The 16,464-nt window shown below is 45.5% G+C and overlaps 1 protein-coding gene across 3 annotated transcripts in view; it reads right to left on the bottom strand.

Moving 5' to 3' along the window:
* Positions 1 to 16,464, bottom strand: part of Pino (protein pinocchio) — a 125,145-nt gene that overhangs the window by 84,201 nt on the left and 24,480 nt on the right. The window contains exon 1 of one of the 3 annotated variants that reach the window (XM_071661388.1): positions 12,671 to 12,846. The exons of the other annotated variants lie outside the window; for them this stretch is intronic. Within the exon in view, the coding sequence (XP_071517489.1) occupies positions 12,671 to 12,689 (19 nt within the window). The 5' untranslated portion in view covers positions 12,690 to 12,846. Of the gene's footprint in view, positions 1 to 12,670; positions 12,847 to 16,464 lie in introns of those variants that run through there. 3 annotated transcript variants of the gene reach the window in all.

Here is a 16,464-nt window from a genome sequence, read left to right as displayed (position 1 = left end):
TAACACACGCGTCGTCCTGACACCAGCAGCATCTCATACCAGAAAATTCCAAACAAGAAAATCCTTATTTCTTACCAACTGCTCCTAAATCACCTGTCGTTAACCCCTCCAGCAACTAATCCTGACTACATTCTCCACATAGATGCATCGTGTCCCCTCAACATAATCCTTAAAGCATCAATTTCTAACTGTATTCTCCAGGTAGGTGTATCGTGTACCTTATCAAACTGTATTCTCCAGGTAGGTGTATCGTGTACCTTATCAAACTTATGATTCCCTAACGACCAATTAACGTTCAAGATTCCTTAAAAGACGTCGTGGCGGCTTTAACAACCCCCTCCCCCCTTGCGCACCGAACCTTGGGGAGTGAGGGAGGGGATGACAGACCAACCTCTGACCTTTACCCATTAAGGTCTAGCGGTCAAAGGTCAGTCCATCAAAACAAAAGGCTCTCAAATTCGAGATCGTATGAAAGACGTTCAATAACACTTGACTACATATAATCCAAGGTCATACGGCGCGCACATGCGCACGCACATACGCCAGCGGTGGTACAGGTCAGGTCGTACTACTCCCCAGGGGGGACGTTAAGGTCAAAAGCTCTTCACTTCTTGTGGCAGTCAAGCCTCTGTGTCCACCTTGCACCCAGGGTGATGGATGTGTGTGTGTGTGTGTGTGTGTGTGTTTACCTTTTTATTAATGACAAGTGCACCCCCGTCCGAGGCGGCCCCTTGTGAGCTCAAGAGCTCCACACTCACGCTCAAGACGTGACGTCATCTTGGGGAGGGAGGAGGAACCCAGGCTTGGACAGCGATGTGTTCCACTCTCTGCGTCGCGTCTCCCCCTCCTCCGACAGCGTCGCGCGCACGCAGTAGTCACGCTGGCCACTGGCCATTACTGTGCCGGGGCAGAGGAAGCCGTCCCCAGAATATCGTGGTCGGAATATCGCCTTCAAAGGGGGGGGGGGATCAGAATACTCCCTTGCGTAGCCAGTCAGGATACCTAATAGAATATCGCTCTGTTTAGCCAATCAGAATATTCACCTTATAAAACACAGCCTCGCTCAACCAGTCAGAATGCCTTGTGGAATATCGCCTTCTCAGCCTGTCAGAATATCCGGTAGAATATCGCCTTCCTCAACCAGTCACAATATCGCTTTGCTGAGGTAGTAAAAACGTCGTCTTGCCCATCAGAACAATACAGTCCTGCTCAGCCAATCAGAACACAAAGTTCTTGGCCCGTCCCAATGTCCATCCTATAACACCTACTGTCCTTATCTATTTATCTTCTTCCATTCCACTACCACCCCATCCATCTGGCTCCTCCACCCCCTTCCCCACTCACCCAAGCCTTGATAATGACATCTTTTCTTCCAACGGTACATTCGTGCTTCAATCAAGTATACAACACCAGTCATTACAATCCCCTTCACCAAAACATCCAACCTTCCACTTAACGAAATCCAAATTACTTTTCCTCCAGCACCTGAACCTTCCCTACTCTATATATACACATACCATCTTTCGCCCCGGCGCGCCGTCCAAATAGATAGAGAAAAAAAATAGACTATTTTTGATGGCGTCATAACAGGTAATTCCTCACCCACCCCCAGCTTTCTGGAGCCATGAACTCATCTCTTCCCCCAACATACACATACCTGAAGCGTCAGGTCTCCAAGATTACCGATCTAATTTTAAACTGGCTCACGACGAGGAGGGGGTGGGTGGAGGAAGGGGTTAAGACACACTCCCTCCAGCCTTCCATTCGTTCGCAAGTCCTGAAGCCGACCTGGAGCTTTAATACCATCAATGCGGTTCCCAGGCGTCTCCACTGCGTCACGCTGTGCGAGGAGAAAACGCATCTATCCCCTCACAGACCAAACAAAAAAGGGAGGATTCGAACCGAGATCATTTTTCACCGGTTGTGAGACGGAGGTATTCACGCGCAATGCATCATGGGAAACCCCGTTATGCTGGGATGACACGGGTTCGGTTCCCGGCGATGACGTATGACCACAATCATCGGGCGTATGTGTCGAGGATGGGTAACGGGACAACTGCCTTGCGTTACGTGCACACCGGTACTACGCATGGAGCAACACGTAAAGCGTATGACTGCGTGCAGTAGTATATGGTATACACGACTCCCTCCAGCAACTATGTAATGTACGTGCCTCGTGCCAAGTCTTCCCCACTCCTCACCATCACCTGGCACAGCTCCCCCATTTATAATGAGATACTGACGTCAGGACCACTCAAAACATCTATGACATAAACGCACGCGTTCGGCAACCTCGCGTAGCCTTCCGTTGATCAATACGCCCACGCTACTTTCCTTAAGGCTGGAACTATTGTTTCCAGGTAACAAATGACACAACAAATAATCAACAGATGAGCGAGACATAAAACAACATGAGGCAGTATAACACAGTCAGGGAGTCTGATGAATAAAACATTAAATGTTTAGACAGGTGAGACAGGAATTTAAAAATAAACATGAATTAAAACCATCCTAAGCAAATGACAAGAAAAGAATTAGAAAAAAAATATTAGGTTTTCAAACTATCTCGGACACTTTCATTTCCAAGCAGCCGGGTTAAGTCGAGGGCCCTGAGCATCTTAATTCAAAGTAGTTAAAAGGAAGCTTTTTTTCATATTTCTTCGTATCGCTGATCGTTTAGAAAATGAGCAGATAATGCCCATACAAATGATAATGGATGGGAAAGCTTGGAGACATGAAATAAATTTATTTCCGTAGGTCAAAACATATTTTGGTGAACGAAACTTCTCTGGAAAGGCTGTCGACAATGGCTGATCTTTTATGTTGGATAATAGGTTTACAGTTAATCTAACAACCTTTTATCAGGTTATAAAATGACCAGTTATTATATAGTTAACGATGTGACTGCATCTGGACTCTCAAGATTAAGATGAGAAAACTTGAGAATTAAGTGGGTAATTCATGTTCTGGTGGAGCGTGTCGGTCGGACACGTGAGGGAGGAGAACGCAAGCTGGCGCCGCCAGCCAGCCAGCGACGTGTCAACAACACCGCTCCCCAGAGTTATCCCCCCACACACACGGCACCTGATCACCTCCTGGGGGCAGAGAGAGAGTCGGCGACGCACATGCCCCGACACGTGCCCCCAGAGAGCACGACCTTGTGTCGTGGGGGGCGAGGGGAAAAAAGGCTTAAGATGGTGTGTGTGTGTGTGTGTGTCGGGAAGAGGAGAGGTGAGCGAGAGAGAGGGAGAGCCAGCCAGCCAGCCCGGCCGGCCGGCCGGCGTCGCACCGCCAACGGCCGCCGCCAGGAGCCAGTGTTGCCAGCTCGGTGTACATACGTGACGCACCCGTCCTCACCCCCTTCCCCACACCCACCCACCCACCTACTCCATGGGTAAGTCCCATTCATCCCTGGCAACACCGGGATGCTACGTGTATGCAGACACAAATTAAAAGGTTTCTTGAAAAAAAAACTAATTACAATTTCAGGTTAAGGACACTGCATCCTTAACGCCATAATACATTCCCACCCATATCATTAACCCTACACGTCTGTCATTTTGTTTACAGCATAAATAAACGTATTTACTCAACGCTGTGGCATGTTACGGAGGTAATGTGCTCGATGCGTCATGTTTGTTCGTTCATGATACAAGGTACGCTCGGAGATACGACCCGACCCACTGACCGTGGACGACTGGCCATCTAGGTCGTGATAAAGACGATGAAACAGGTCACGTTATGCAAAAATGTACAGGGAAGGTTTTGAATGAGGGAGGGAGGGAGACAAAGGGCGAGCGGGAGACACGGGGCGGCCACGGAGAGACAGCCAGAGAGAGACACTCAGCTAGGTGGAGACTACGACTGAAAGAGACGAGACAATGATTGGTTGACCAACGCAACGACACAATGAGAGTAGACTTAGAAACAACGACCAAAGGAAAAGAGAAAGATAACGCCAAAACAGAGAAAAATAAATGAAAGAACGACCGCTGAAGTGAGGAGGGGGGGATAAAAGAGACAAAAAGAGAATTTCATCCACCAAGCAGCTTCGCTTAGCTTCCCTTCCTCCCGCCGCTTTTGGCGGGAAGACCCGCGAAGGTTAAGTTGGGTCCTCCCTCCTACCCCAAACACAACCCACGCCCCACTATACCACAAATATGGCGGGGCCGCGGTTTTGGCGCCGTTTGGGTGGAGTGGGAGGAGAGGAGGCGATTAAGGCCAGATAGCGGAGGGGGGAGACCCGTACATAAATCTTCAAAATTAACATGTATTTCATGATGGACAATATCAGTGACATTCCTCACCACACCAGCATCCAAGAAGCACTCAAAGGAAAAAAAAAACAAACGTACAATTTAGTCTTACTGTCCCTGACTAGGTACTCGAAATTCGTCTTATCGACTTACCGCTGCTTACGTATCGAACCTGACGTAAGGCGGGAGATGTAGGCCGTGTACGTCTCTCTCAACACCAGTCCACACAGTAGATCTCGCGCGTCATAGGCAACAGTCGTATGGTGGAGGGAGAGGAGGAGGCGGGGTCAGGGGCGCGACGCCATGACTCACCTTGACTACTGTGGCGGGTGGCCACCAACCTTGACTTCCTCACATCCTGCGCTGCTAGGCTTCACTTGGCATCAACCACCACACACCACCACCATACACTTTAACGAGGTAGTTTACGTACTTGCAAAAACTGACGCTGCTGCCGGATGCGTGTGGTTAATGCTGTACAGATGCCTGAAACACACACATACACACGCACAACTACATATTAAAGACACCTACATTATGTAATCACTACGCCTGCAGTATGTAACGTACGCACATACAATATACAATACGCGCATTAGTACGCAATACGTGCACTTACACTACTATGTAAAGTGCGCACTACCAGTACATATACAAGTGCATCTACAGCAACACAAAATACGTGCACCAACTAATACGTAACCCTTACGATACATAATTCGTACATACAAGCTATAATACGTAACAGCGCTGATAATACATAATATACACGTGCACCAATATGCGAAGCGCCCACCTGCGATGTATACGTGACGGGGAAAATAATAATAATAATATTGCGAGCCGAGTAAACAAGAGATCTAGGAAGCCGTCCAACTGGCTAGGAGACATTCCGCTTATAAGCATTTTCATATATAGCCCGGTCGGGGGCCAGCCAGCACAGATGAAGCCAGACACGCACGCTGGATAGAGGCGAGCCCACTCACCTCACCTGGAATAGTACACACACAACGTAGAAGTCTACTGTGGGAGGACAGGTTAGATGCATACATGGGGGTGGGGGTAGATTAAGGGCCAATGCTTCAGCTATCGACATCAGATTTCCGACGTTAATTGCATCCCACTCATAAACACAAAAGAGGTGTGTGTGTGTGTGTGTGTGTGTGTGTGTGCTCACGTTGCATATCGCGTGGGGAAATTAGGATATGTATGATGTACGACACAGACGGCATATATGAATACGAGAGGATGGCCATGTGTAGAATGTGTGCGCGTGTCCCCCCTCGCCTGTTTATCCGTTCGAGTGTGATTATGCATTACGCAAAGTTATGTGGGCGAGTTGGGACATTCTTTCGTCTGTTTCCTTGCGCTACCTCGCTAACGCGGGAGACACCAACTAAGAATAAGAATATATATATATATATATATATATATATATATATATGTATATATATATTTTTTTTTTTTTTTTTTTTTTTTTTTATACTTTGTCGCTGTCTCCCGCGTTTGCGAGGTAGCGCAAGGAAACAGACGAAAGAAATGGCCCCCCCCCCCCATACACATGTATATACACACGTCCACACACGCAAATATACATACCTACACAGCTTTCCATGGTTTACCCCAGACGCTTCACATGCCTTGCTTCAATCCACTGACAGCACGTCAACCCCTGTATACCACATGACTCCAATTCACTCTATTTCTTGCCCTCCTTTCACCCTCCTGCATGTTCAGGCCCCGATCACACAAAATCTTTTTCACTCCATCTTTCCACCTCCAATTTGGTCTCCCTCTTCTCCTCGTTCCCTCCACCTCCGACACATATATCCTCTTGGTCAATCTCTCCTCACTCATTCTCTCCATGTGCCCAAACCATTTCAAAACACCCTCTTCTGCTCTCTCAACCACGCTCTTTTTATTTCCACACATCTCTCTTACCCTTACGTTACTTACTCGCTCAAACCACCTCACACCACACATTGTCCTCAAACATCTCATTTCCAGCACATCCATCCTCCTGCGCACATCTCTATCCATAGCCCACGCCTCGCAACCATACAGCATTGTTGGTACCACTATTCCCTCAAACATACCCATTTTTGCTTTCCGAGATAATGTTCTCGACTTCCACACATTTTTCAAGGCTCCCAAAATTTTCGCCCCCTCCCCCACCCTATGATCCACTTCCGCTTCCATGGTTCCATCCGCTGACAGATCCACTCCCAGATATCTAAAACACTTCACTTCCTCCAGTTTTTCTCCATTCAAACTCACCTCCCAATTGACTTGACCCTCACCCCTACTGTACCTAATAACCTTGCTCTTATTCACATTTACTCTCAACTTTCTTCTTCCACACACTTTACCAAACTCAGTCACCAGCTTCTGCAGTTTCTCACATGAATCAGCCACCAGCGCTGTATCATCAGCGAACAACAATTGACTCACTTCCCAAGCTCTCTCATCCCCAACAGACTTCATACTTGCCCCTCTTTCCAGGACTCTTGCATTTACCTCCTTTACAACCCCATCCATAAACAAATTAAACAACCATGGAGACATCACACACCCCTGCCGCAAACCTACATTCACTGAGAACCAATCACTTTCCTCTCTTCCTACACGTACACATGCCTTACATCCTCGATAAAAACTTTTCACTGCTTCTAACAACTTGTCTCCCACACCATATATTCTTAATACCTTCCACAGAGCATCTCTATCAACTCTATCATATGCCTTCTCCAGATCCATAAATGCTACATACAAATCCCTTTGCTTTTCTAAGTATTTCTCACATACATTCTTCAAAGCAAACACCTGATCCACACATCCTCTACCACTTCTGAAACCGCACTGCTCTTCCCCAATCTGATGCTCTGTACATGCCTTCACCCTCTCAATCAATATATATATATATATATTACCTGAATCCGCCTGCTCGAGGTTACGAAACTGTCTCGTCTACGAAATTTCCGCTTCAAAGGAATCCATCCTCTCCCTGCTACTGTGTGTAGCGCAGCCTTGGAGCTGTTACAGGAACCCCGGGAAAAGGGGTATATGAGGTAACTCCAGGAACCCCCTTCTAAAAGATGTCCTGGGGTGATAAATAAACTAATAAATAATAATAACAATACAGAAGGTACATATTTAAAAGGAAGAATGAGAAACATCCGGGAGGCATCATCTTACCCACCACCCGAACGCGGGTACTTACGATCCATAGGATGCAAGGCTTACCACTACACCACGTAGACCTGTGTCAGGGTCATTACCTAATCTGTTCAATACTGGGGGGGAGCTGAACACACGTTGGGCCCCATGGATCCATCTTTTGAACACTCCTGTCCCGAGTTTTCAACACCTGTCGTCCACATTCGCCATCTCACAACTCATTCACATTCTTCCACACATACATCATCTTACACACACACACACACACACACAACCATATAGATAACGAAGATCATGTCGGTACATACCTGCCTGCCCACCCGCCCGTCGCTCGAAATCCCTTATGTGCACAGACGGACAGACACCAGGCCGGACCAGGGGACACACTGCCACTATTTGCTCTGCGGCGCGCTGTGGGGGGTGGTCCTTGGGGTCTGTGTGTTGGGGGATGAGGAGGAGGGAAGGGGGGCCCACTCCTGCCTTATCCGGGACTTTAGTAGGAGGGGAGAGGATGGATGGGTGGGTGGGTGAGTGGTGGGGACCTTGACTGTAAGGAGAAAGGGTGCAAATGACACACAAGGGAGGGACACGACGGCTCGGACTACTCACACTAGGGAAGAGCCAAATGATCGGTCGGGCAAAATGGTGGTACCTCTGTTGGAACGCACTCCACTCCTCCACTCCTTCCTCCCTCCTCTATATAAACGGCTCGTGTTTGCACGTACTCCGGAGTTTCCCTTTGTTGACACCCTCCCCCAAGCCACTAATACTGGTCCCCCTCCTCCATTTTCTCAAAGACACGACCAGGGAGAGAGGTTGGCCTGTGGGACCTCACCACCCCCACACACCCCTCTCTGTCGATGCATTCTGTCCTCACTGTACGTCCGCTTTAAGCTTGCCTCCCACCACCACCTTCCCCCGCCCGACATACGTGACCTTCAACACGGGAAAGCAATATAGACGTAGCCCGAGAAATAAGGCCTTCTGTTGATTCCGATCTGAAATTCTGCGATATGGCCTTTTTTTTTTCTTACATTTAAATTTGATACGTCTTTCATACAGGCACAGGACTGGAGAACGTATAGAGGCCACGAGAAAATGACAACCAGTTCCTTGTCACAAGCATCCCAAGCTCCCCGCTCTTGTTGCTTCTTAAAGACTCATTGTTCCTCTGGTTATGTCACACACACACACACACACACACACACACACACACACACACACAAGCTCCTTCTCGTAATCATGAAGGCAAACTTTCATTCAGCTTCTTCCATTTTCCTTCCTCATTATCCAAAACTCTCCCACATCTTCCATTCTTATCATTCCTCACATTCAGTTTCCAGTCATGAAGACGAAGGCCGACATCCTCATATTCCAGTACTTAACATTCCGCAAAATCAGTTGACGTTTGAATGGTAAATTCTCTTAAATACGAATGCTCTCCTCCGCTGCCTCGCAGAGGAGGAATCCCACCCACCCTGGCCAACACTATCTTCTCCAGCATCCTCTGCCGTCCTGAATTCATACCCGTCCCTTTCCAACACCTCGCCATCTTCAAGGCGATGATCCTTTGGCCTTCCTGAAAACTCGAGCCATCAAGGGCTTGGTATCCGTTTACGAGGTTAAAAAAAAAAAGATAGAAATGTTCCCCGAGACAGGAGGGAATTTCACACTCACTTAACCTAGATCTAAGGATCAACCTCACCTCTGGTCGTCTACATTCCAAGAGGGAGACCTCAAGCCAGCCTCATCTTAACTAAAAAAACAACTTCAGGTATCTAGATTCTACTCCAGGTAACTAGATTCTACTCCAGGTAACTAGATTCTAGGATTTTCACGCATAATCTCATCGCCATCTAAAGCACCAAGAATCTCTAGCCATCTCATCACCAGTTACAACAGTCAGCTCCGACTTCGAACAGCGTCCTCTACTCCTGTTAATGTTAAGGTAATCTCTAACAGTCACATTTACTTCGACAGATTTAACAATTCCTCTAAATGCTGGCAACACCTTGTACAGTTCTGAACACACACACACACACACACACACACACACACACACTTACAGGATGACCTCAGCAAATGCAAATGTGTACACACTCCTAGGTCATACAGGAACCAGTTTCCTTGACCAACTAACATCTGGGTCATCCATACCATTCATACAAACAGCCAAGGACAGAGCATCTGCCTTCATCACTTTCCCCTCTCCTCGTGTTACCCCAATCCCTGAAACTCATTTTTTTTCTTCGTTTTAAACACCCATAAAAATCAAAACTCTCCAAGACGACCCTGCGAAAGGATATGTAAACGTTTCTTCGTCTGTCATAGATAATCACATTGTTTATAAATTTCCCATAACGTTTTTGGTTTTTTTCCCCCCACTCTCAGTGATAACCAACCACCTCCTAGCAGTCATAACATAACCAAATAACTCAACCACTCAGAAGAGATGAAAGATGAACTTATGACCTTCCCGTCTCTTTTCATCGTGTCAAATGTGACGAGGCTTTGTGGTCTATAAAGGCGAAGGTGTGGTTGCAAAAGGCAAGCTTTCCAGTCCAGACTTTGTTATTTTAACGTCACCCAACCAAACCTCTCCCTCAGAATAATCGGGTAATATTATCAATACGGAAGACGACCTGCTAGAATGATTTTTGCACGATATATTGACTGACTCCTCAGTTCCCCGTGAGCGGTCAGATATTTCACTAGAGTATGTCAACATCCAAGATATAACAGATTTCGGTCAAACAATCTTCGATGACATTCGCTCGCTATGTTTATTACGCTTTCTTATGCCAATAATCATGGCTAAACAATTAATTATACTAATTCAACGACCACACCCACAAGCATATAACACCCTTCCAGAGAAGCAACCTGTTTGCTTGCCACTGTCAACCGCTTCAGCACGACAATCCGACCTTACCGTACGACGTCCTAACACCTCAAGTCGTATATAAAACCACGCCTTCATCAACTAAAGTCATATTATCGTGCTCAAGGGTCGTACCATCGAGCTCAAGAAGACTTAATGAGGATTATCTCCAAGCAACACATTATGACCCGTTAACAGATAACGAAATGTGTAAAAAAATAGTAAAATAAATAAGACTTCAGAAAGTGAGATTCACATAAGGAATTTCATTAACTCCAGAACATATCACGATTGTGCCACTACCACACTATGCCACAACACTGCTCTTTCCCACCCAATTATTGCTTCCCATTCTCCTGTACTGTCCCTCGCCAGCCAGACGATGACCTAGCATGACCTACCGAACGGTACTGGTGACCCAACACGCCCCATTTTTTTCCCTATGATGCACAAACCCATCCACCCGCTCGCATCTCACATTTTGGCCTACTGCACCACACTGCTTATCATGGCACCCCGTACCTCCCTCCCTCCCTCTCATGCCTGGTGCATTACAAACACAAGATGTTGTACAAGAGAGGCAGGGTGGGAGGGAGAGGAAGATTGCCTCCCTGGCAGGGAGCGAGTCGACGTTACGTCCAGAATAATAAAGATAGCCAGCGAATCAGCAGAGCCAGCCGCCACTGCTGGCGTCACCCGGGCTTCGCTAATCTGAGTGTCATCTCGGAATGGTGGCTCTGCTTTTAGCACACTTATTGCCTGCAGCTTCAAGAAGAGATGCGCCCTCCCGACTAAATATGCAAGGTTGTAGTGACCTTTTCTTCAAACGTGAAGTGACCTCTTCTACGTTAAAGGTGTGTGTTGACCGTCTAAATAAGGCTGTCATGATGGCCTTGCGTCTACATAAGGCTAGAGTTACGTCTCGTCCATGCAAGGTCACCATTCGCGCTTCCTTGCAGACATTCTGTACCACAAAATTCTATTACGCTGTTACATTAGTATTCTTCAGGCGAAGTATGACAAAATTTCGTTATTACCAACACCACCACCACACACTACATGCACTGCATGTACAAATGATGATCATCAACATCGAGACACAGATAAGACGTTTCCCCCGCACAAGATAAATGTGCAGTGTGGTCTTAACACTGCTAAAACGCGCCACTTACACAGAAAAATGCATAAAAAAAAGTCATCCCTTTCACGAATAAGAGGCACGACAATCAGGCAAAATTTGAAATATAATTAGCGAAACACACAAAACCCCCATCATTACGTTGGAGCCAAGACTGAACTTAATATTCAGTATCAGCGTATCGTAAATATATTCTCATCATCGTCTTTCAGTCGCACTGGTTATTTGCAGTTGTAGTTATTAAGAGACAGAACATAAATCTTAAGTTGTACGATTGTTTGAGAATGTTTAGATGGGGCCGCACAAGAGTAGGTAACTACACTTCGCTAGTTACCGTCCCAGCAACAATGCAAATGACACCAAACCATTCAAATTCCTTCAATTAACACGGACGATAATTAACGACGTAACTAGAGAAAAGTATAGTTATCTTGTCACTCCTGAAATCCAGAAGAGTTTACCTTTGTTTTACCCAACAATTTTCTAGATCATACCCCTGTACTACCATTATCTATCCAAGAAGCATCAAATGCATTGTTCTAAATCATGCAACGCTTTTTTGAAGCACTCAAATATAAGGAAATCAATGACATACATTTCTTTAAAATGAAGTATTTTACCTCTGTGGTGACAAAGTTGGCTTGCCTTAGCTGTCACCTTAGGTTCAGTCAGTTTTGACAATATTAGGCAACTATTGCGCAAACTATCCATGACTATGTTAACCTAAGGCAAACAGTTACATTGGTAATTCATCCAACAGCGAATAGATTGTTACCGAATCTCCCATATTTCTACTAAATCGTTACATCTAAAGAAACAATTACCATATTTTCAAAGCCCCTCCTACTTAATGGTGATCATTAACATTGTGTAATGGTTTGAAACTTGTTCTCCCATAATAATTCTCTCATTTCCATGAAAATCTGACCTTCATAAATATGTATTACAGGGACGTATTGACGTAAATGACGGGATTGTACTGACCAGAGATGCTTGAACGTTCAATTATGCTTTACATCCGGATTTCGCACTGGCTAATCAAAGTGATCATTATCATTTGGCCTCGTTATGCTCAAGAGAACCAGTGAAAAATACACTAACATACGCATTCACATTGAAACAATCGTATGCAAGGGGGCAAAACTGACAAATACACATGCATACTTCACTGTGCAAATTACAGACGACTTTGAAATGATTGGAAGCGTTCCTCCTCACCCGTCAGCGAAGGTTGCATGCCACTGTGCAGCGGCCCCCATGACGCACACTGGAACTCATGACGTAAATACAAAGCTGTCACTCTAACAGCACTCAAGAAGCGGAGACAAGAATCCAGGATGTCGTGTTGGTGTTGAAACTTTCAATCCGCCAACCCCACCTTCCTTCCTGCCTTCCTCCCTCTGCTGGAGTCGTGACCTTCCAACCCGAACGCTACGAGTCAACAATCGGTATTTCAGGATTACGTTTCTTATATTTCTTAATCTTTTCCCATCAGTTATGAATGCATTCATGTTAAACTATGAAAACTATCAAATTTTTGAGTTACTTTTTGTTTTCAAAATCAATAATACTATAAATCTCTGATGAAGAAATGCTAGAGAAGAATCACATACGTAACCTGGAAGTAGGAATCTTGGCTGCTCCACAACACGTCATAATACAGTAAACCTCGATAAAACGATTTTTTCTAGTGGAAATCTATAAAAGTATTATATAAAAAAAAGGTTATGATATGAAAGACATCGTTCAAGACACTATAAATGACTGGGCCAGGTAAACCTGCCTCACGCGCGGAATTTTTAAGTAATCGTAGGTCTGGCTGGCGAACCAATATATTCAACCACCACATTAGTGCTTCTCTGAGCTTGCTGGTAATCACCAATACATATATTCACGACTCAAGGTATCGCTACGAACACTCTTAACTCCTAACCATTTTCTTATAATGCCAAATATTCGTACGGGACGCTGTATTTTCGTCTGTGACATATAGTCAAGTCTGACAACACAGAAGGATTAAATAAATGAAAGATATTCAAGGTTAGAAGGTCATATGTCCTTTCCCTTCGTCGTGACCCCGTCGAACCTCGACTACACAACCTGCTTCCCCCCTCAGCATTCCCTCCACCCCACCATAACACAGTGACTAGACTGGGCCACACTGGGTCACCCTAGCCCTACCATGTGAGCTGGGGCCACCAATCCAGGTCACTGCAGGTCATACACGTCACGTGTAGCAGTGACTAAGGCTTAGCTTCGGCACCACCAACTCCTCGAGGACAAAAGGACGACCTTAAAGGACGACGGTACGACCCCTGAGCACGACGGTACGACTCTTGTGCACGACGGTACGACCCTTAAAGACAAATATACGACCTTGAGTACGACGGTGCGACCCTTGAAGACAAATATACGACCCTTGAGCACGACGGTACGACCCTTGAAGACGATTTATACGACACTTGAGCACGACGGTACGACCCATGAGTACGATGACCTGGTCTTTCAGACCCCCCCCCCCCAACTCCTACCCATCCAATAAGAAAAAGAGAAGTTGGAAATTTTGCCAACTGCGGCAAAGCTGAGAGAGAGAGAGAGAGAGAGAGAGAGAGAGAGAGAGAGAGAGAGAGAGAGAGAGAGAGAGAGAGAGAGAGAGATCCAGCATCTGATCTGTCGCCTCCTAAAACAGCCGTCACAAAAAGAGAAAAAAAAACTGAAACAACCGTCAGCTTAAATCGTCCGTAAGTCACGGCCATTTCCGCCTTAGGCAGCCGGCACTACCAGGCTTGCCAACACCCTCAGCTGTCAACAGACTCAGCGACCGGCTGGGGGACAGTAGAGTGTGTCCAGCGACGCACTCACACAAATTGAGTGTGTGCTGCCGTCATCATCCTAAGTGGCACTTACAAGTGCTCTTAAGTGAGAGACAAATGATAGACCTAACGTTGACCCAGAGTCAGTGAGGAATGTATAAAAAGCAAAACATTTTGTTCACGTCTCATGTAGGGAGGGAGGGAGGCGCCAAACATTATGAACACAACAATTGCTATAATATAGGTGTAGAGACGCGACACTTGAGAAAGATATAATACTATAGTGCTATATATATATATATATATATATATATATATATATATATATATATATATATATATATTCCTATGAGTCCACGGGGAAAATGAAACACGAAAAGTTCCCAAGTGCACTTTCGTGTACTAATCACATCATCAAGGGAGACACAAGAGAGAAATATATATATACACTTTACTTTATTGTTTGCCTCTATATATGGTTGTTTACGTACGGTAATCAGTCGTCTTGTTTGCCTACTGTTGTAATTACTGTGCCACTTACCTTTTATGTTCGTTCGGTGTTGCACTAATTACTAAGGGTAATTAAAACGTTTGTTGACCTGTGATGATAATCACACTGCCAGGTATTGTTTGTTGTTTGCCCTTGGTTGTTGTTTACTGACCTTTTGACTAAAGTGAATGATCAAACTTTGTTTCCCGTGACGTCATTCATTCCTGGGATATCATGACCTCAACAGTCGCCTTTGTGTGCCTTCCTGTGTGTATATATACACATTTGTTTCTTCTTGGAATACGGTAAGTTTTTTTTCTTTGCTTATTTGATCGTTGTTTCCCGCGATAGTGGGGTAGCGCCATGAAACAGACGAAGAAAGACATCTTACACATACACACATGGCGTCCTAGCTTCGTCTCTTCGATGTATAGTAACTGACTTATATTTCTCTCTTGTGTCTCCCCTGATGATGTGATTATTACACGAAAGTGCACTTGGGAACTTATCGTGGTTCATTTTCCCCGTGGACTCATAGGAATACCTTGATCATGAGCAAAATTGTGATCCTTTTCACTATATATATATATATATATATATATATATATATATATATATATATATATATATATATATCAGGGAGCCGTAACTGGTCATGTGAGGATGATCTGTCGGTATTCAGCCGCTATAATCAGCTCTTTCGACGTGACTACACAGAGCGATATTAATCGCATGCAGAGCGATATACTAATCACATGCAGAGCGATATTAATCATGTATCGACACTGGGTCGACCGCCCGGGAAAAGAGTAATAGACTACGAAGCGTTGGTTGGTCGCCCAGGTCGACTATAACTCTCTCTCTCTCTCTCTCTCTCTCTCTCTCTCTCTCTCTCTCTCTCTCTCTCTCTCTCTCTCTCTCGTAGCGGGAAGTACACATAAGCTACCTGGCTTGCTCTCCACCCACCCACACTTCACAACAGCCCTTGACCTTCAACGTGAAATCAATAAAAGGATTGTCTCAGCTTCCCCGTTGACGTGTGTCGGGCCAGAGAAAACGCATTCCTACACTCTAGCTTCCGTTGCCTCAGTTCATACAACTATGTATACTTATACATACTGAAATACAGGAGCCGCGATCCTCTCCGATGGGGCGGGGGTATCGCCGGGAATGGATCGGAGGCAAGCATGAATATATACATGTGTATATATGTATATGTCGGTGTATGTGTATGCATATGTACGTGTGTGTGTGTGTGTGTGTGTGTGTGTGTGGATGAGTCGTTCTTCGTCTGTTTCCTGGCGTCAATGGTCTACTTGTAATCAAAACTGACTCAGTCTCTTTACCCATCCAAGGTTAAATCTTACTCACTGACATTACTCACCTCCCACTCATCAATTCTTGTGTGTTATTCATTACATCTTTTGCCACATTATTAATTCACCCTTTCCTCACCTGACCTGACCTGACCAGTTACTCTCCTCGACATCTACTGAGTCACTTACTCAGACATCAGCTCAATACTCACCCACTCTCTCCTCCCAGAGGTCAAAGGTCAACGCGAGAGGTCAAGAAAGTCCATCACAATAACATGAGCGACGCTGAATATGAAAAAATAAAATATCCCTCATGACATGACAGGAAATGACCATCTCTGGTTGACCGGAGCCCCCCCCCCCCACCTGTTATGTCATACGGGTCAATTGTCA

This window comes from Panulirus ornatus, chromosome 73 (assembly GCF_036320965.1).
Source record: "Panulirus ornatus isolate Po-2019 chromosome 73, ASM3632096v1, whole genome shotgun sequence".
NCBI lineage: Eukaryota > Metazoa > Arthropoda > Malacostraca > Decapoda > Palinuridae > Panulirus > Panulirus ornatus.
The sequence above is the reverse complement of the archived record's forward strand: the minus strand, read 5'-3'. Positions and strand labels throughout refer to the sequence as shown.